This window comes from Neoarius graeffei, chromosome 28, assembly GCF_027579695.1.
Source record: "Neoarius graeffei isolate fNeoGra1 chromosome 28, fNeoGra1.pri, whole genome shotgun sequence".
In the NCBI taxonomy this organism is placed as follows: domain Eukaryota; kingdom Metazoa; phylum Chordata; class Actinopteri; order Siluriformes; family Ariidae; genus Neoarius; species Neoarius graeffei.
The window spans coordinates 42,523,266-42,544,893 of NC_083596.1; the positions used below are offsets into that span (position 1 = coordinate 42,523,266).

The window sequence follows — 21,628 nt, forward strand, 5'->3', positions numbered from 1 at the left end:
CCGCTGAACCAGTCGCTGTTGAAATCCAGCGTTCTTCGTTGGACGATAAAAGCGTCTCATTAGATGATTCGTTCAAACTCTACTAGCAAAACCAGGATATAAAGAACCGAGTTGCTCCAAGCTTCCACGGGAGGTCCATCTGCTATTTTATTTTCTAAACCCCTATTTGGTCTCCGAAAATGGACGTTTGACTGTTAAGTATTCGTAGAGCAAGTTCAAATCCACTGGAGGGTCCCTTGAATTTCACTGTGCTTGAAGTGTGCATGTGATGAATAATAAAGGTTTTTTAAAAGGGGGTGGCACGGTGGTGTAGTGGTTAGCACGGTCGCCTCACAGCAAGAAGGTTCCGGGTTCGAACCCAGCAGCCAGCGAGGGCCTTTCTGTGTGGAGTTTGCATGTTCTCCCCGTGTCTGTGTGGTTTTCCTCCGGGTGCTCCAGTTTCCACCACAGTCCAAAGACATTGCAGTTAGGTTAACGTGGTGTGGCCTTGGGCTGAGGTGCCCTTGAGCAAGGTACCTGACCCCTGACTGCTCCCCGGGCGCTCTGGTATGGCTGCCCACTGCTCTGAGTGTGTGCATGTGTGTTCACTGCTTCAGATGGGTTAAATGCAGAGGATGAATTTCACTGTGCTTGAAGTGTGAATGTGATGAATAATAAAGGTTTCTTCTTCTTTAAAGCTTTGTATTTTTTGTGGCATGATATCAGAAGCAAAAAGAGACCAAATGAGCAGGACGTGCTCATTCGTCCACCTTCAGAGATCTTTATGACGCGAGCGTATGGGTTACCGTCCTGTTTCTTGAGGTCAGATCGAGTATGATAAAGTGCACCGACTCAAATCATCCCAGTCGACCGCTCGGCTGTGCTTTCAGTACAGTCTGGTTTATTAGATATGTACAGAGATATGTACACAGTACAGTATATAAATCTTCCATGCGAACAGAACGTTAATGTTGTTAAACTAGTTTTCCACAAGGCAAGAGTAGAACCATAAAATCAGACTGGATTAGAGGAACATGATCTCGTCACTCGGTTTAATCCACACGATATCACTGTCGTTTAGAGCTCCATGAATATTTTAAAAGGTAGTTAGAAAAGTTCATTGTGTGTCAGTGTGGTGTTCCTATCGAATAAATGGGGAAGCAGCAAAATCCATAACTGTAGCCTGTTTCAATGAACCAACAGATGGATGTGAATTAAAAAGAAAGATGACACTCATAATTAAAAAAAAAAAAACAAAACCCTAACACTACTTCAGGTCAGGAAGGTGCTGCTTACATTTAACCAGCAGCGTTGTGTAAACTTGTGTCGTCTAGACGTTCCGTTCAGAACGAGAGAAAGAAGGAAGCTGCATTTCATCAGCGACTGATTCTCTAAGAAACGTTACGCAATGGGCGAGAAAGAAAGAAAAAAAAAAGTGTCAGGCCACACAGTGAACTTGCTGATTAATCAATTTCGACATTGTGTTTGCAGGGAGAATCAGCAGCACTGTACGCAAGATATGATCATACGTGTGTAATTTGTACAAATTATTCATATACAACAACATAGCCCGGTTTAGAAAAATGACTCTCGTGCAGATGACGACGATGCGTGTGGACTTGTCCTTCGGTTGTTCAACAAAACGTGCTCTCAATGCTACGGCATGCTATCCTTTCCGAATTAAACCACCTGCCGCACTACTCGCATGGGATTTTGCATACACAACTAGCAAACCATATAGCCAGGGATATATTATAAAACGTTCCGTTAGCTCTTTTTGCCTATTATTATTGTTGTTTCCGAGCCTGGAGGCCTCATAAATCTACGATTTGTCCACCCTTGAAGTGATCCAGAATTAATTCCGGGGTTTGAGCAGCAGCCGGATAATACTCCCGTCCTATTTTCTACTCGACTCGCGTCCATAGCGCTCGCCTTTGGATCAGGATTCCTCGTTGTGCGGTTTTAATTCAGGACATAAAAAGCGCTACGTTTTCTTATAGTAATGAAGAACGTACACGGTACTCACCTCACTGAGCTTTACAGTGTTACTGGACATTGGAACATGGCAGCGGCTACACGTTCGGCGTCCGACGTGAATCGGTGATGGGGAGAACCGAAAACGTACAAACGTCATCAGACCCACCGGACAGACTGCGGCGTCGGGAAATCGTTCGACGCCTTTGCTCCGTCGAGTGGCGGGAGTCCTCGATTTGTCCGATAACCCTTTTGAACGAGAGGAATACTGACAGCACGGGTTCGAACTATGAAATGAGTCACGGACGCTGGAAGCCACACGTACGGCCAAATTAACTTAATGCAATATACATATATTCTGTATACACACACACACACGCGTATGTACAAATACTACTAGCAGATCCTTCATAAGTCCCCGTCTTTTTCGGCTCAGCAGATGAAACAAGAAAGTAAAGTAGGCCAGGAACGAAGTGAAGCATGAGGAGAAAGACACACAGAGACGTTTCACATTTAGTCATGCTCGAAGAGCCGTAGTAAATAGTCGTAGTGTTCTCTCGTGTGTCAGAGCCTTTTCTTTTTCTTAAAGTGGTACAGTGGAGTGTTTTTAAAAAGCCCAGCCCAGCCCGACCCTCAGTAAGGGATGGAGATGTACGGAGATCTGAGAAACAAGGGAAGTGTGTGTGTGTGTGTGTGTGAGAGAGAGAGAGAGAGAGAGAGAGAGAGAGAAGAAAGGAGGATGCTGGATGAAGAGGGGGTATCATGTCTCAGGAAGCTGGCTGATGTCTGTCAGGTTGGTGTCGTTGAGGATGGCGCGGATTCGCTCTAAAGAGTCCGCCTGCCGGATTCTCTCCAACTGGACCTGAGACGGGGGAAAAAAAAAAAAAAATCTTTAAAAGGGGACATACCGTATTGTGCACAAACATTAGGGTATCTGAAGTACCAACCAAACTACAAAATCAGTTTCTTTCGCACCCGTTTCAACAAGCTGTTCAAATCCGGCTCCTCGTTCTGGGTCACGAGCACAGCCCGTTAGAATAATCCCGCCCTCTCATGGCTTGAGAACTACCTTTGCGGACAAACGTTCATTCATGCCGAAAGTGCTACCTGACTTAGCTGGCAGAAGAAGCGGGTGGAGTGAGCAGTGGCTCGTTATCGTTTTGAACGGGGCGAGAAGGGAGCAGTGGGGTATTTTGACTAAAATCACATTTCATTTAGACCTCAGGGAAGCGTGTCAGCTTGGGGAGGGGGAGAAAGGGGTTTAATGCATCACCGTTAAACATGACCTGAATTCAAGTCACTGCCTGGTATGAAAAAAAAAAGAAAATACTTTTGGGTGTGCCGTTCCAGGCTTGTAGTATTTTGTTTGTTGTTTCATTCATTTTTATACTAATTTCATGCAAGTGTGTCGCGCCTTGGCGTGTGCATCAGAGAGACTCTCGGGGCGCTCCGGACAGCACGCACCATAAACAACTCGCACCTGCATAGGATTAAGGCGCAGTCGGTGAAAACGCACTTGCTTTGCGAAGTATTGAGTTGCATTGCTGACACATTACCGAGCCTTATTTCCGCGTTTGGGTTCCGCCGAGTCTACGATAGCCTGTTTGTGCCTCGCTCGACCTACTGCCTGCCGTTCTGGATTGTTTACCGTCTTCGCTTGTATTAATAAACCCACCTTCTGCACTTACATCCGTCTCCCAACCGTCTCTGACAGAATACTAAACACTCCCTGATAAAGAGAAGCACATTCATGGCGCTGACTCGGACTCGAGGTTTACACTACGTTCAGACTGCAACCTGAAACGACCCATATCCGATTTGTTGTGAAATCCGATTTTTTTGTTAGGCCGTTCACATTACCAATTACATGAGACTTGTATGCGATCTCCAATATGAACGGAAAACGACCCAAAAGTGTCCCGCATGCGCAAATTGACACGTAATAAGCACATCTACGTAATACGTAAACAACAACAAAAAAAAAAAGCGCACTCTTCAAGTTTCCACCAAAGAGGCGGGATTAGCCAACGCAGAATAGTGACGTTTGTCTCTTGTTGATGACGTGTAGGTCGCATGAATGCGACCTGTCCGGTCAGACTGCAGTCGCATGTGAAAATAACGGATATGCATCGGAATTAGGACCACATATCCAAGCGGCCTGGGTCGCATGTGAAAAAAATCGGATCTGTGTCGTTCAGATTGTCAATAAATCGGATACAGGTCGCATATGGGCAAAAAAGTCGGATATGGGTCGTTTCAGGGTGCAGTCTGAACGTAGTCTTAGTGACTCGACTACAACACTGGCTGTTAGGAAAATACCCATTGTGAAGTATAGTTACGACCACTCAGAAGTTGATTATTTTCAAAATGGCTGCCTAGTTTTTAAAGGGGAACTGAAGGCAAATTTATTTTTATCATCATCAAAATTCTATTTCTCATTTTATAAAATATAGGAATGCATTTCTGATCGCTACTTTGTCACCGCTATAGCAAGTTGAGTGTTTGAAATACGCTATGCAATATATATATCGGTCCGTATGTCAAAGCAACGGGACTTCGTAAACGAGATTCGCCGAGACCTGTGCGAGACACCGTAGGACGGAAGAAAAACGTACAGCGGAAATCAAAGTGACCGACGTCCGCCAACGGTGTCAAAAGACGCGCGCGCCCTCCTTCGAATGCTGATGTAATCAAGCCGGAAGTTTTCCCGTGTCCGAAATCGCTCCGTGGGCACTATTATTCACACCCTATATAGTGCACAACGATGGTCAGTAACCAAAGCAATATATCCCATCATGCATTGCAGTCGCGCTGAAAGAAATCAAATTAAAAGTCTCAAATTTGATTTAATAAAAGGCAACGGCAAGGAAGAAAGATGCAGGTACTTTGCATTTATTAATGCAGGAAATGCGCTCAGTATAATATGGATTTGTCACAAAAATACACGCACGTGTTTATTATTTTGAAACCCACCAGCTGACTGATCTGGCACGTTTTAATTGTGTGGCGGACTAGTGTCCGAAAGCGTTTTTGTTTTTTCCCCCCATTTAACCAATGGTTTGAAGTCGTATGGCATAATCTCCAAATTAATCTAAATTGGAACAATATGCCGATCTGACCGCTGTGTAAACGGTTTTCAAAACGGCAGCGTGAAGATCGCGCGGATAAGCGAAACCTGCCGTGGACCGAACGAACTACGTTCAACATGGCTAAAGGCCGATAAGTGTAATATAACATGCCAATAGGAGTCACGATATGGGGTTAATAAAACCGAAAACGTAACGTTAATTAAGAAATAAAGCAAGTTTAAAAATGACTTCGGTTCCCCTTTAAAGGGGAACAGAGGGCAATATATAGAGTAAATATAACAATAAAACACACATTAACGAACCTTATTCAAGACTTACAAAAGTTTTTTGTTCTAAGGTTGGAAAGTTATAGTGTTTTGAAAGTAGCTCGAGCAAACTATTTCCGCAGTTTGAACAGCCCGCCATGATATTAATTTTATCCAATCAGAATGCACGTTCATTTTCTCTGCGTAACACTCATGACGTATGTATGTGCCCAGTTGTGTTGGCTCATTGAGGTTGGGAATAGCACGTGTGAAATACCTGTTTCTGCCTCTTGCGACGATTTCGCAAGTCCACGGGTGGCGCCTATCTCATTGCAGCAAATAAATTCTGCTGGACTCGTGAGCAACTCCACGTTACATTTTCCGCACGAGCGCCACGCCGTGTCACCTGCACGCAGACGCTCTGCCCCACGCTCGCCACGCCCATGGTCAGCATCAGTCTCATCCTCGCCGTCATCCGAGCTTTCTTCTCTTATTTCATCACCGGAGTCAAGAGTACCTCTCCTAGCTATTTTAAGTTCGTTTCTTAAGACAAGGATTTTTTAAGATGTTACCCTGTTGACAGTTTCGGCGAGAATCTTCCGCCTTCTTCAAAACAGTCACCAGATGTGTCCTGGGGGAGCGACCTGACAGCAGGAGGCGTGAACTACCTGTCAAACTGGGCGGGACGTTCACGCCTCCGTAGCGTAACATCAGCTGATAAGGCACGTCACCACTCGACATCTGCTGACTGTTTTGAAGAAGGCGGAAGATTCTCGCCGAAACCGTCAACAAGGGAACATCTTAAAAAATCCTTGTCTTAAGAAACGAACTTAAAATAGCTTTAATAGTTAGACATAACGAACTTCCACTACATAGTACCTCTCCTAGGTTCAAACTGGTACCCTTCTAAGCCATAGCCTGCTTGCAGTGTGTCTTGCGGGATCTCTTCGTATGATTCGACAGAGCTGTCGCTTTCACTTGATGCGCCCGACGCCATGATTACACGCTTATCTCCTCTATTTCGGAGAGTTCCGCTAGTGCAGTGGGTAGCGCTGACGTCACGGTCTTTTAAAAATGGCGACTCTTGTGCGGTTTAGCGTATAAAGTATTATATTTACAATTACCAAGATATTTTGTTGTTTTCTAGTATATAAATTTGATAGAATACGTTACTTTGTCACATCAGCAACAGTATATATTATATTCGGTACCCCTTTAAACAACGAAACGATCCTTCTACAGCGTTTTTCATTCACTCCAGGCTGCCAAGTCCCTGACTGCCTTCTGGTTAAACAGAGAACGCACGACTTACTTGCAGAGTCTGTGAAAGCTTGACGAAGTCTCTCTGGACCTGCTCGCTGACATCCAGCTCTGTTTGTAGTCTCTGTGCTTTGTCCTTCTCGTCAAACACTTGACTCTCCAGGGCAGTCTGTAAAATCCAGAACGCACACCAAGGTGGTCAGTGAGCGGCGCCAGAGCTAGCTCCTTTTACTCTAGGGTTTTATCTCAAGATCACATGGTTCCTTACGGCACTGCACAGGGAGTCGGTTTGTCATGCTTGCCCTCAGGAATTAGGTCTCTTTTCAGTGAGTCAAATTCATTTGGCTCAGCTCAACGATTCTTCCCCTCCCCCCCTTCCCTGTGGGTCTGTGAAAGAAATCGGACTTCTCATTGTGCGCTGGAGAAACGGTTCTCGAAGCGCCAACGTGTACTGTCTGGGAGCCAAAAAAAGAGTCGACTCTTACTGGTGAGCTGAACCAAGTGATCGGACTCGTTAGAAAGAGCCGAAACTCCTGTTGGCATTTTGTAGAATGAGCTCATCACAAGCTTTGGGATCTTGAAGGCTGTAATCTGATTGGCTGTTCGATGTGCTTTGTGCACGAAGACCTTTCACAACTTTTTTTAATGACAGATGAAAAAGTCATTCATAGTCAGCACAAATGCCTCGAAACACAACCCACCGTGGTCACGTTAAACTATCCAGGTTAGCAATTTTAACCAAAAACGGCGGATATTTTACAAGCGAATAACTTCCTGTTATGGATCGCACCTTGCTGGAGAGCGCGTCTTTCAGCTGGTCCTCCAAGCTGCTTTTCAGACCCTGGACGCTCTCTAATGCTCGGCTCTTCTCGGCCAGGCTGCTCTCGAGCTGTTCGCGACAGAACAGTTCAGGATCAGCCAAATTCAAATGCCTACCATCCATACACCTTCACTCAGGACGTTCCAGCTCGTTCGGAGGGTTCTTTACCTGCTCTTTTTCAGTCTTCACTCGCTCCAACTCCGTCTTCAGGCTGGAGAAAGACGCTGGAAGAGGAGACGGAAGTCAGAGTTAAAAGACTCAACATTGTGACTAACGTCCCATTAGCAATACAAAACATTTATCTAGAGTTAGGACACTAGGACGTTCGTGCCGGCGAGATGTTAGTACATCACACCACAGCGCTGCGGAATCTGGATGCATCCAAGTACTTCGTAGGCATTTATAGTAGTTGTTGGTACCTGGAGGATGATGATGATGATGATGATGAACTACAGCCATAGTAAGCAAACGTACCACGTTACGCTCTACTACTTTAGATCCCTCATCAAAAAATTCCCGTGCAGGGATTTGCTCACGCGACGTAAAATAGTTCCACCATTGATTAAGCAATGCATCTCATGACATCCACAATTAAATAGATATGGTGCGAGTCAGTCATGGTATATCCTGGATATACCATGAACTGACATCGCGGTTTCAAGCCATGCGGCCGACTCGAGTCACAGCCGTGGCTCCGTGAGTATTTCCGTATCATGATCATGCCTAGCGAGGCAGGCGATAGCGTGGAACATGCGCAGGTCGAAGGTCGCTCCGACGTGAACAACAAACACCACAGCCTCCAGCGAGTTTGTGCCGAGATTCGGTCTTAAAACTTTGGAATTTTCTGATGAGGGACATTTAAGTTATTCCACAAAATCGAGTCGTCCATGAGCTGATGGATCATAAGCCGTGTACGACGAGATTGAGTGGAATAACGGATTTATTCTATCCACATGCGCTGGATTTTGAGAAACGGAGCATTTTTATTTTTTGCAAATTCGACAGATAAAAACATTATACAGAACGCTTAGAATGTAAACAAGCTGGCGAAATGAGAGCAATTTGTGAAAAATGCTATAAAATGGTAACAATTCTGGGGGGGGGGGGGGGGTGTTACGATCTTACAATCAATAATAATAAGTTAAATTTATATAGCGCCTTTCAAGAAACCCAAGGACGATTTACAATTATAGACAAAGAAAAAATAAATAAATAAAAATTAAAAAAATAAAAATAATAATAAAAAAAGTCCACCAAGTAGGGGTCAGGATGTAATTCCCGTGGTGTAGCAGCCACAGTCCCACCAAAAGGCGCACGAAAACGAGTCCCACATCTCCAGCACCGCCGTGACATCGCGCCATGGATCCACAAAGCGAGCAGAGAAGCTCCGCCACGCAGAGCACTGGTGTGTCCCAAACCGACTGCACAGCTGCTGCGACGCCACCGAGCAACATCGCTCGGAACATCATGCCAAGCACTAAAGCACAGAGCGCTGGACAACCACGATGTAAAATGAGCAACGAGCTCACTGCAGTCCACAGCTGGGAGCACAGGCACCACCCACGGCGAACCAAGGCCTGGAGGGAACCGACGCCCAATACTGGGTCTGGAGCTACACCACAACCGGCGGACAAAACACTCAAACATCAAACTACACAAAAAATAAATAAATAAAAGGAAATAGAAAAATAAAATAAAAAAAATACTTTTGTTCCATTTTTCGGGGTTTTCTTTCCGAGCAGAGTTTTTATTTCATCCTCGGTTGGTTCAGCAACATGCTCAGCCATTTTGTTTTTCTCTACTCACGGTATATGAGCCGATATCCTAGTAGGAGAGTAGCCGATCAGATCGCTCATATCCAGTGAATGTGGATAGAATAAAAACCTAGCATACGATGCACTGAGAGACACTGGGAATGACGGATTCTCTTTGGTGACTGGCGCAGTACTATTTTCTGAAGGGTGCAGCCCCTTTCAACCGGAGCCTCTCGGTGCGTGGTAGATTTGATTAAGATCCCACAATTCAGCTCGATGATAACCAAAGAAGAAGAAGAATATTTTTCTGCTGAGAAAGATAGAAAGACGACGGCTGGCCAAAGCGATGGCGGTTGGTGCTTGATATAAATGCATCAAGAATTGTTTCTGCAGAAATAACTTCTTCAGCGTACGTAGATCTACATCATCTGGGTCACAGGGTGGCGGAGTACGTCCGAATTGTGTCCTTGGTACTCGCTCGTGTACTGACGGGAACATACTACAGTTATGGTCAGGTAGTAGGTACTTAGCGGGCAGCACTGTCTCCTTACGGCAAGAAGGTGCCGGGTTCGAGCCCAGTGGCTGATCGAGGCCTTTCGGTGTGGAGTTTGCATCCGCGTGGGTTCCCCCCCCCACGGTTAAAAAGACATGCAGTCGGTTAATTGACCACTCTAAGGCCCACTTTACACGGGGACGGTCTGAAACGCAAAAGTCCGTTTTCGTTCTCACTTTTTTCCGCGTCTACACGACCGTTTTCAAGGAGGAAATCTGCGTCTATACGGTGACGCATAAATGTGTGGAATTCAATTGGATGTGCATGCCAGGCGGCCAGGTGGTGCTGTGAAAGACCTCCGCTATGTCTGCACGCATGCGCAACGTCTTCCGTCTTGTCTGATCTGCACATCTGCGCCGCGAAAACTTTGACTACTCTGGCTATGGTAAGTAAGAAAGTAAGTAAAAAAGTAAGAGCATACTATACCCGCCTCTGTTCATTAACGGTATATGTGCAGATTCGGTATAGATGTTCGAAGGACTCCTGGACGTTTATTAAAGCTGCCAGAGCAGCTTGAAGGTCCGTTGGATCGATGTAATCAGACATGCTCTTACTTTTTTACTTACTTTCTTACTTCCCGGGCTGGCATGTACAGTATATGACATATGTATGACGTAAACGCGTACCCGACGTGAGCAGATCCGAGCAGAGTTTCGCGTATTGGGTAGTTTAGACGGATATGCAACGGGGGCTGTTTTTAACTTATCCACTCTGGAAGGCGTTTTCAATTTTTTCCGTTTTTCAGCCTCGGAAACACCGTCCCCGTGTAGACGAAAGGCACTTCCGTTAAATATTTAGTCATTTTTACCCGACAGCGTCCTCGTGTAAACGGGCCCCAAGTTGTCCACAGGTGCGCAGAAAGGAACTGGCCACCCTACTGCTGCAATTCCGGCCAAGTCGACCAAACATGGTTCGGCAGAGACGACGACGAGTAGGTACGATAGTCCATACTAAAAATTCAGGTGCGGCCGAAGACCAACAATAAACATGTTATTTAAGAAAGAAAGAGAGATTTTGTGCTTTCTCGGTCTCAAGTTGCTTCGAGAGAGAATAAAAGAGGGTGATGAAGGAACGGCTATGATAACGTGAAGCTGTTATGGCTGTGGTATAAGAGGAATACAACAACATCAGGCTCTGCCGATACTGGAAAATAAATCAACAGCATCATGTCTGCAAGCTATCAACACACCACCACCACCACCACCTTTTGTCTACTAATATTTATGACATGGAAACAAACATGCCTGGTGTTATTAGTGGCTTTCAAACACACACATGAACATGCTACATGAGGACTGGTAGCATGCTTAAAAAAAACACAGCTGATTCTAGATGCGCAAGCGGTGCTGTCACTGCTGGACACGGCGCGCTCGCGTGACATTAATGTGATGTTACGCTGTGTACGGGGAGCGTTAAAATGGCATTAGTACTACCAGTGGAGACAGACAGCCGAGACACAACATGTATGACAGCCAGTGACTCATACCTTCCAGGATGTCTGAACACATGTCCCCAGTGGAGGGAGAAGGAGAAGGAGGGGAAACAAAGATTTGAATCAGAGATGAGAGGAACTGGGGCTTCCGTTTTTTGATATTAAGAAAGTACAACAATCAGCAACCGTAACTGAATCAAAATATATTTAAGTACGTGCTTCATGTTTTGAATGATGATGAACAAAAAATGTCGAATGCATGGTTTTTCTAGGACACTCCGTACCACTAGGGGGCAGCAGTGAACAGATTTAGTATATGCTTACACTCAAAAAAAAAACAAAAAAAAAACATTGGATTTACTTAACCGAGTTATGGCAACCGGTCCCACGAAACTGTGTTAATTTAGATGTATTGAATACAGTCGGGTTAAATTGGGCCGGGGCTGAGCCCCGGCACATAAGCTCGGAGCGGATGGCATATGATCACGCACACATCAAAAGCAACAAACCCTTTTCACGATTTTCAGTTCTGAATAATTAAATATCGTTTTATTAATCAATAAACCCATGACTTTTATGAGATAGATCATAGTTTTCCTGATAACAAGACGACCTGTCAAAGCTATTTAGAACAGAACTTGCGATCAGAGATTCTGGTTTCTGGAACACTGCGTGGGTTGCCAATTCCGCTTTTTATAAGCGACTTTGGGGTTTCTTTTTTTGTGAGCTCGCTTTAAAAAAAAAAAAAAATCAGAAGTCGTGGTTTGCGGGTTTTTGGGCTTGTGTTTCAGCGTTGTGACTTGTTTATAATTTTCTCCGTACACCGTCTCCCCTTTTACCTGCATTAATCATTTGAATGCAGCAAAACTTTTGCTGCATTCAAATGATTGTGCTTCTATTTTGCTGCTATAATATGCTCATCTTATGTATGTTCTAGACAATACAAAAAGCACCACATGCCAAATAAATAACTGAATACATAATAATAACAATAATAATAAATGCTTCCAATGTTATAGTGTTGTTTGTATTTGGTTGCATTCACTGCATGAATATATTGGATTGACAATTTGACTGACAGTGTTTTGGCATATTTAACATTTATCCTCCAAAATAAATCAACTGTTTTGGTTTAAGATTGTGCAAGCCTTCACATTTTCTCACTGAACATTTCTCCTTCACATTTTTCACCTGTAGGCATGTGACAAGATTTAACATGATATTGCTCAACCTACCTCTGTAAAGTCAGCTAACAACTTATTAAAATGCACCAGAATTCAGCAAATAACATGTATGATAATAAAAAACTTCTGGGGGAGGACCCCCAGACCCCCCACTAATCATTTCCTTCAAACCAATGTACAACAACCTGTACAATCTGTTACACTGACCAACCAATCTACATTCAAACTGCCATAATGTGTAGGGGGGCACTACAAGACACACACAGGCCTACAACACACAGATAAGGTGTATATCTCTGTGCAATATATGATATGGTTATCAAATTAGAGGGTTATTTTCCAAAAAGTATATTGGGGCAGGGCGGCGGGGACAGGGGCGGGTACGAGGCAGAGCCCCCCCCGCATAACCAATCCCAATTTAACCCCTGAATACAGTTATGTGTTGAAAAACTCAACATAACTGTATTCAATACATCTAAATTAACACAGTTTCGTGGGACCGGTTGCCATAACTCGGTTAAGTAAATCCAATGTTTTTTTTGTTTTGTTTTTTTGAGTGTAGGCACTATGGAAGAGGAAATCAGAATAGGAATGGGGGCGCAAATGGATGATTGAACAGAACGTTTCACTTTCTGACTTGGCAGCTGGAGCCCTGTAGCTCTGGCCTGATGAGCGGCCTTATTTACATAAATGCATGTGATTGGATAAAGCAAAGCTGAGAATCTGCTCCAGAAGCCGGCTCCTGTTTACGAAACTTATTGACCCATCCCACGTGACGTCACGACAAACGCGGCCGCCATTTTGGACACGAACTACCAGTAGTCTACCACAGCCAACAACGAGGAACGACGGCGAAGCATCGAAAGGAGTATAGCCATCAAAGAAAGTTTTTACTTTCAGCAAGACTTCCATCATGCCATTATATTGTTGTGCACCTGGATGTAGTAACCATCAACACACACGGCAAGATTTATCATTTTATCGGATCCCGACAGATGCTGACCGACGGAGAAGATGGATAGCGGCCATTAACAGGAAAGATTGGCAGCCCTCGGCATACCAGCGCTTGTGTAGTGACCACTTTGTTGGAGGTAAGACGAATAAAATTAGCCATTTTGTTTATCCTGAGGACCGACATTAAATGAAAATGTGAACAAACCTTAGCTGTAATAAGATGGCGACCACCGGCTCCAGGGACGACCCGCTGATGTAGGCATGTTACCCAGCCTGACACAAAATATTTGTAGGTATCCAAACTCTTATACGCTTTCAGATCAATACCTGTGTATGGCGATGGGTTTTTAACGACATAGGTATACAGATCATGTGGGCCAAAGTCAGGTAAAGACGAGGGCTTCGTGTACTTCCGTACGTCAGTGAACAATCCTGGTGGAAGCAGGTAAACGTCGTTCTCTAAGCCTGCTAACCTCAATTTTTGCAAATACCTCTCCCTCTGCTCGCCCTGTAAATGCCCTACGTCGCTGGATAGTGAAGGTGTTTTCTGCATCTCGCTCCTTTTTCTTTTATGTTTTTCGTTTGTCGTCTTCCTCGCATTCAAACCGATTCGAACCGAAGTCCACTTCATGTCCAAAATGGCGGTCGCGTTCACGAAGGTCATGTGAGTGGGAAGGGTCAATAGTTACTGAACGGAATATATCTGATATATCATGGAAAAAAAGCCAGACATTATTATTATTATTATTATACATACACATTCATTTCGGGTGTTCAGTGCGTCATTGTCTTTCAAAACCTTCTGTGGCGGCCATGTTTGTTTACAAATTGTCCCGCCCGCTCACTAGCGCGGAAGCTTTACGTCGCCTTGACAACCATGCAATATCGTAAACCGTATTCAACGCTCGTTCTCCATTGGGTAGAGTGACGTAATAGACGTAGGATAAGCGATATGCTAACAATATTGCATGCTATCAAACCAAATGAACGAAACCCGCTAGAAGGGAATAGAACACGTTTTTATTCCATCGAGAAAGTGCCGTAGGGGAGAGCGGGGTAAGATGAGCCAGGGGGTAAGATGAGCCACCCCCTGTTTCTAAGAAACAGTAAACAATTGTGACCATGTGACCACATTCAAAGGGGGCCGGGACCATTTACTTACACTTGTGGAGAGGAGCACCACATGTCAAACTAAGTGAGGGACATATTTATAAAAATGTGTTTTTGTGCTTTCTAAGTCAATTCCATGTTTGTCCACAGTGAAGATGATTTAGAGAAGACAAAAGTAGAATAATATTTAGACACATTAGGGTTAAGTTAGTGGCTTTCTAAGCTATGATATGAATGCTAATAAAAATAATTTTGATTAGCCTAATCCCCTTTATTAGCATTTTTCTACAAAATGGTGGCCATGGGGTAAGATGAGCCATTAGATGTGGGGCAAGTTGAGCCACTGGCTCAACTTACCCCATTGGTGGCTGAGCTTACCCAATATGGATGACACTTAAGTTTTCACATTTACTGGTCATATATGACAACAACATATATATATATATATATATATATATACACAGGGATTAAAGCAAAAAAAAAAAAAAAATCCTGAGCCTGAACTTTTTAGACTCATGCAAGCGACTCTATATGGCCGGTCAGTTGGAAGAGTTGGCACACAATATAGGCATATATATGTTTTATGTGGTTGCAGGGGTCGTAATATGCGACATGAACACATTCACAGGGTCAAAAAGATTGCATGAATGATTGCAGACTAATGGCCCTTTTCCACTACCCTTTTTCAGCTCACTTCAGCTCGCTTCAGCTCACTTCAGCCCGACACGGCTCGCGTTTCGACTACCAAAAACCAGCACGACTCGGCTCGCTTCAGCCCTGCTTAGCCCCTAAAACTCGCACCGTTTTGGAGTGGGGCTGAAGCGAGCCAAAGCGAGCCGACTGAGGTTGGGGGCGTGAGCAGACACTCCCCTGTGCACTGATTGGTGAGGAGGAGTGTCCTCACATGCCCCCACACGCCCCGCGAGCGCGCTGGGATCTGTAAACACCGTAAACCCGGAAGAATAATAATTACGAATTACGAGAATTTCTGAAGCCTTATGCGCCTCGCCTCATCTATACGCTCTTGCCAGTATCTGTTGGCGTTGTCGGTGACAACAAGCCACAGCACCAAGACCAGCAACACTAACGACTCCATGTCCTCCATGTTTATTGTTTACTATTCGGGTCGTGAGACTACCGCTTAAAAGCTCACTGAATCAGTGACATACAGAGCATCGTGGACGAGTTCGCGGAGCGCAAGGCTCGCCGTATGCCCTTCAAATAATGCGCGCAGTAGGCTATTGATGTTTTATTATGAGCCATGTACAGTATGTCGCCGAATGTTTTTTTGTTTCTGAGTTACATGCTCGTTTGAAGGACTTAATGTACAAAATAACATAGTTGCACCCCATAGTGTTGAAATTGGTAAACACAGTGCATTCAGTGAGGTTTGCACCGCCCTCCTTTTATTTCTGACTCTTCCTGTCACTGCTGCAACCTCTGAGCGCTCATTCGTATGCCCTTCAAATAATGTGCGCAGTATAGGCTATTGATGTTTTATTATGAGCCATGTACAGTATCCTAATGTTTTTTGTTTCTGAGTTACATGTTCGTTTGAAGGACTTGATGTACTAAATAACATAGTTGCACCCGGTAGTGTTGAAATTGGTAAACACCGCAGTTGCGGACATTTTGTAGCCTAAAATGATGTTATGATAAGCTTTAATAAAGGGCCCGGTCATTTGCCCCGCCCCCGGCCCGGCTCTGACTTGTTCCGCCACTGTCACTGATGTCACTGTTTGCGCTGCTTAACGACATCACATGACGTCCACCCACTTTCGCTAACTCCACCCAATGTGTCCACCCACTTCCAGCCAGCACGGTTCAGCGCGGTTGTAGTCGAAATGCAACTTCAACAGCCCCGCTCAGCCCGACTCAGCTCGACTCGGCACGGCACGGCTCAGCCGCGTTTGTAGTGGAAAAGCGGCATATGTTTGACTTTTGAAAATGCAATACCAAAAACGGCCAGTAGATGGCAAAAGTGCACCTCACCAAAATCTACATGTAGCATTTAGGATTTCTTTTGATATCAAGTTTTGATGCTAAGCTTTGTCCTTAACAGGTTACAAATTGACCTACAATCACAAGGTGAACTGTTACAAGGGTATGTGAAATTCAGTCTAGCATTGGAAAAATAAAATCTTTGTAACCATTTAATTTAGGGTACATTAAAAGGACAGTGGTTTACTTTTGAAACAGTTTTAATAATTCAAATAATTCAACAATTTCAACATTTCAATAACTTTTAACTTTTAACTCACAGCTGCTCTGTGAGCAGGGTCTGACTTGTGTCTAGGAAGAACCTTTTTGCCGCTGGATGCATATATGAGCTTCTTGGAGCACAGCATGCAGAAGCAAGCACCTGGCTCCTTCAACTTCCTACACCAACTGCTAAATGGCTTGCAGTCTCGTCCAATCTCCTCCAGCCATGCCCAGCGCCATTTATTCTTCAGACCTTTATCTATGGCGAGGGTATTTTCCCCTGGCTTCATATACTGCATCGCCCCCACTCCATGAAATGCCGCTCTCTCTACTCTGAAGTTGCTCGAAGCACATTGTGTTAAGACCCGCCCCATTTTACTTCTGATTGGCTAATACTGTTAGTTTCAGAACTGGAGAGTTGCGCTTCTTTCCTATCATTGGCAGAGAATGAACACACTCGAAAGCCATGGGGTTATCGAACGTTTTTTTCCTCCTAATAATTATATATATATATATATATATATATATATATATATATATATATATATATATATATATATATATTGCCCGGAGTCAAGCGCTGCATGCCGGAAATCCGGCAGGGGGCCGGAATACTTTAATCCCTGTATATATGACATCAGATGAAGAAGACCAGTTGTTAGTTGTGGGGGATTATGTTGTGGCAAAATACACGGGGAAGAAGAAAGTGCATTTCTTCATTGGCCAGATAATCAAATTGGATGTCTTCGAAATAGAGGCAAGATTTCTCAAAAGAAGCCGGTCATGCCATGGCTCTGCATGAAAGCCAACCTTTGTCTTCAAAGAGAAAGATGAGGCTGTCCTGTCAAGACAGGATATTGTGAAAAAATTGCCCCGCCCCTTTACTGTTGGGGGGACAGCACGGAGGGAGAGGCAAATGGTGTTCCCTTGCCATTTGAACGCTTGGAACATTGAATAATGATGAAATGATTGAATGATTGATGGAATGATTGCTGCATGTTTTAGCAATGTTTTAACCTACTGAAAGAAATAAGATTTTTTTGGCACTGTTCTACTGTTTTAGTAATTTCTATAATATAGTATATCTCTCATTCCCTCTCTAACCATCCCTCTTTCTATCTATCTACGCATATCTCTCTATCCATCTATCTATCCCTCCCTATCTATCCCTCGTTATATCACCTCTCTCTTCATCTCCCCTTCTCTATGCAACGGCCCTATCCCCCACTTGATTGACTTGACTTGATTCATTGATTGCATTTCTAATAATAAAAGTTGTTTACTTTGTTAACCTAACATGTTTTGTGTTGGCTCAATTTACCCCACACAGTGGCTCATCTTACCCCGTGCATGGGGTAAGTTGAGCCACTTGACATTTTTTTTTCAAGAGGTAATATCACTCTAACCATAAGAGCTTATCAATTATGTTTTGCTCAGATAGTAACAGTACACTTTGAAATTTGGTATGGTGTGTAGACTGGAAGCAAAAATGGCTTTAACATGTAGTTATGATGAAAAATGTAAAGTGGCTCATCTTACCCCACTCTCCCCTATATACTTTTTTTTTTTTTTATAGCGCTTGGTTGATGAGCCCTGGTTTAAATGTTAGCTTGAGAGGTCAAGGGTTCAAAAGAACGCTGCTGTCCTGTCAATCAGAGCAGCACTAGCCAATTGCAAACTCCGGGAGGACGGAAGGTCGCGCCTCCTCCAACTACTTCGCGTGAGCAGAAGGTAGGTAGTACTCGTCAGCTTTGCGCTCGGATTCAATATGAAGGAACTAACCGATGCGTAAAATGTAAAGGAATAGAACCATCTAGAAATTTATTAACGCTTTAAAAAGTTACTCCTAGCTGCTTCTACTCGTTATTAAGGCTCACCAATCTCCTCTTTGCAGCCCTCGATCTCCAGCTGTAGTGTGTCCTCTAGGTTCTCTTTGAGGCACTGCTCTGCCTGGATCTGCTCCTTCAGGAACAAGATCTCGGCCTTCAGCTTCTCTTCCAGGTGCTCGGATGCAGTGCGCACGGAGACGATGTCCTCGCGGTACTGCAGCACCAGAGACTGGAGCTCCTAAGGAGTGTCGAGATGACATACAGAATTTTACTTCACTGAAGTTTGTCAAATAAATAGTCCAAGCGAACATCACAGAAATAACTGACTCGCTATTAGGCATGTAACAATATACTGTACTAGAATAAACTGCGATAGAAATTTATGATTCTTCGAATCACTGAAATTTAAAAAAAAAAGCAAAAAACGATCATCTTTGTTTTTCCTATCCATAATTGCATTGTTTAGACAGCAGCAGACAACAGTGTACAACTGCCAGAATGCATGTGACTTCACTGTATGAGGAAGTAACACCGATCCAATGCTGTGTGAACACACACACACACAAAATGGGAAATGACCGTACAAACAGATATAACAAGAAATTCGAGAGTTCTCTTTTTACAGACCGCTGAACGTTAAAGAAAAGAGAAGAAAATGCAGGGAGTAACAAATGTTCATAAAAGTTGATTAAGAAAAGGCCCGTTTGTAATTAACTTTCATTTTTTACAATATATTTTAGATAATGGGCTTTATATTTTAGTCCAACCTTTACAAATATAGGTTAAAACTAGATAGATAGAACTCGACGGGGATGCCTCCGCCTGGTAGACTGCACGCCTTATTAAGTTGTGATTTGGGGATGGACATTTGACCTCACAGTAATCTTGACCTATGACCTTTTTACCTCAAAATCTAATCAGTTCGTGTTTGTCCCAAAGTGCACAAATGGTGAAAGTTTGGTGAAATTCCTTTCATTAGCCTTTGAGATATCGCGTTCACAAGGTTTCGGGACGGAAGCATGGACGGACGCACGGACAACCCAAAAACATAACGCCTCCTGCGCCTTAAGGTGGCGGAGGCATTAAAAAAAATAAAAAAGAGCCAGTCATGAGGAGATGACGTCTCCCCCTGGCCCCCCACTCCAAATTTTCCTACGTTGAACTGCCATGGAAATACGGAAAAAATTAATCACAGAAATCCCAAAATGTCAAAAGGCACAACTCCTTTATAGTCACTTAATATAACTGTCAGGTTTCGTGGAAAAATTCCTAATAGGTTTTGAGTTATGCTCCGGAAACTAAAACGTTTTCAGACGGACGGACAGAGCGATAATTATTGTAAAGAAAATTAAACAAAAGGTTTTTTTTGTTTGTTTTTTTACTTAAAAATAAAATTTAAGGGCCCGTTTACACGAGGACGCTGTCGGGTAAAAACGACTAAATATTTTATCGGAAGTGCCTTTTGTCTACACAGGGACGGCGTTTTCGAGGCTGAAAAACGGAAAAATTTGAAAACGCCTTCCAGAGTGGATAAGTTAAAAACAGCTCCCGTTGCATATCCATCTAAAATTACCCAATACGCGAAACTCGCTCGGATCTGCTCACGTCGGGTACGCGTTTACGTCATAGTAAGAGCATGTGTGGCAGCGGGGGCGCGGTCAAGCGCCGGTCTGTGACAGGAGGGTGGAGTCAGGGAAGGTAAGTGGCAGAATCACTACACCTGATGTCAATTAACCTGTGTTTGTGTGTCTTCCCAGTGACCGCGCCCTATTTAAAGAGGGAGAGCAGAGACGCTCATCCCCAAGCTAGACGCCGGTTGCGTGTGTCTGTTGGTTTAAAAATCTTATTAGACTGAAAAGTGTGGCAATAAAGCCTATTTGTAAACCTGATCTCTGTCCTGCCGTCCCCTGTGCTCCACCCACTCATATAGAACGGCTACAGCATGTCTGATTACATCGATCCAACGGACCTTCAAGCTGCTCTGGCAACCTCACGAGTAGCCATAGGCAGAGTAGTCAAAGTTTTCGCGGCGCAGATGTGCAGATCGGACAAGACGGAAGACGTTGCGCATGTGTGCAGACATAGCGGAGGTCTTTCACAGCGCCACCAAGCCGCCTGGCATGCACATCCAATTGAATTCCACACATTTATGCGTCACCGTATAGACGCAGATTTCCTCCTTGAAAACGGTCGTGTAGACGCGGAAAAAAGTGAGAACGAAAACGGACTTTTGCGTTTTTGTTTCAGACCGTCCCCGTGTAAAGTGGGCCTAAGTTGATAAAGATAGGGAAATAAAATGTTGCTTTTTTTAAGGTGGTAAACTTTTCTTCATTTAATATTTTTTTCTAAAATATCATGAAAGAATTGAATCGTGAACCGAATATCGTGAATCAAATCGGAATGAATCGGTCGAATCATTACGTGTCTACTAGTGACTGATACTTTGAGGAACATCACAGAACACATCTCTGATTGAACACAATGAAATAAAACTTTCACGTAGATACGTACACCAAAAAAAATAAAACCTTACATCGCTTCAACCTTTAAAATGTGATTTTTTTTTTTTAATGAACATGGTTCTGTTTTTTTTTTTTTTCTCCCCCCCATAGACATCCTTTCAGAATACAGGACGACATAATCAGCTGTTCAGGTCTGTAACAGAGATGAATCCACAACTAGGACTGGACAGGTTCAATACCCGTAACATTTAAGATTCCGCTTAAAGCCTTTCGATTTCATAAAATTGGTGAAATTCGGTTCCATCTGAAATGTGGTCATTGTGATATGTTTATTTCTGTAATATCTCAAAAATCGGGCCATTCTGTGGCCTTGAAGTTATTTTTTAATTTGAAGGGATTCCCGAGTAAATAACGTGCATGAAATCGCTCGCTTCGCACAGTCAGGCGGACAGAGGAAGTCAGTGCATGCGTGCGTGCATATGCATGCACAGGTTTACCTTCGAGCGTGCACTGACCGTTCCATCATTCTGTCGCTAAACGAACAGCTGATCACACCGAGGTGCTCGCTGAGCGCCGATATTTATTAGTTTGGTCCTGCGTTTCCTTTCCTTCGTATATAACGTAACATCTTTTCTTCTCACTTTCCGTCACGTTTCATTCACGTCCTCCATTTTTCTCTCCTGTTTCAAATTTGTATCCCACAATGCCTTGCACGAACGAGGAAAGCCCACCACGTCATGCATGACGTAGTATTTTGAATTGGTGAAGCAGGAAAAAAACA

At 43.8% G+C, this 21,628-nt stretch overlaps 1 protein-coding gene across 1 annotated transcript in view; it reads right to left on the reverse strand.

The window, feature by feature from the left end:
- Nucleotides 1-853: 853 nt before the first annotated feature.
- rabep1 (rabaptin, RAB GTPase binding effector protein 1) overlaps nt 854-21,628 on the reverse strand; it is a 57,179-nt gene continuing 36,404 nt past the window's right edge. The window contains exons 14-18 of the mRNA XM_060912476.1: nt 18,434-18,623; nt 7,536-7,591; nt 7,338-7,436; nt 6,600-6,716; nt 854-2,815 (exon numbers count right to left, since the gene is read on the reverse strand). Of these exons, the coding sequence (XP_060768459.1) occupies nt 2,714-2,815; nt 6,600-6,716; nt 7,338-7,436; nt 7,536-7,591; nt 18,434-18,623 (564 nt within the window). The 3' untranslated portion in view covers nt 854-2,713. The remainder of the gene's footprint in view (nt 2,816-6,599; nt 6,717-7,337; nt 7,437-7,535; nt 7,592-18,433; nt 18,624-21,628) is intronic.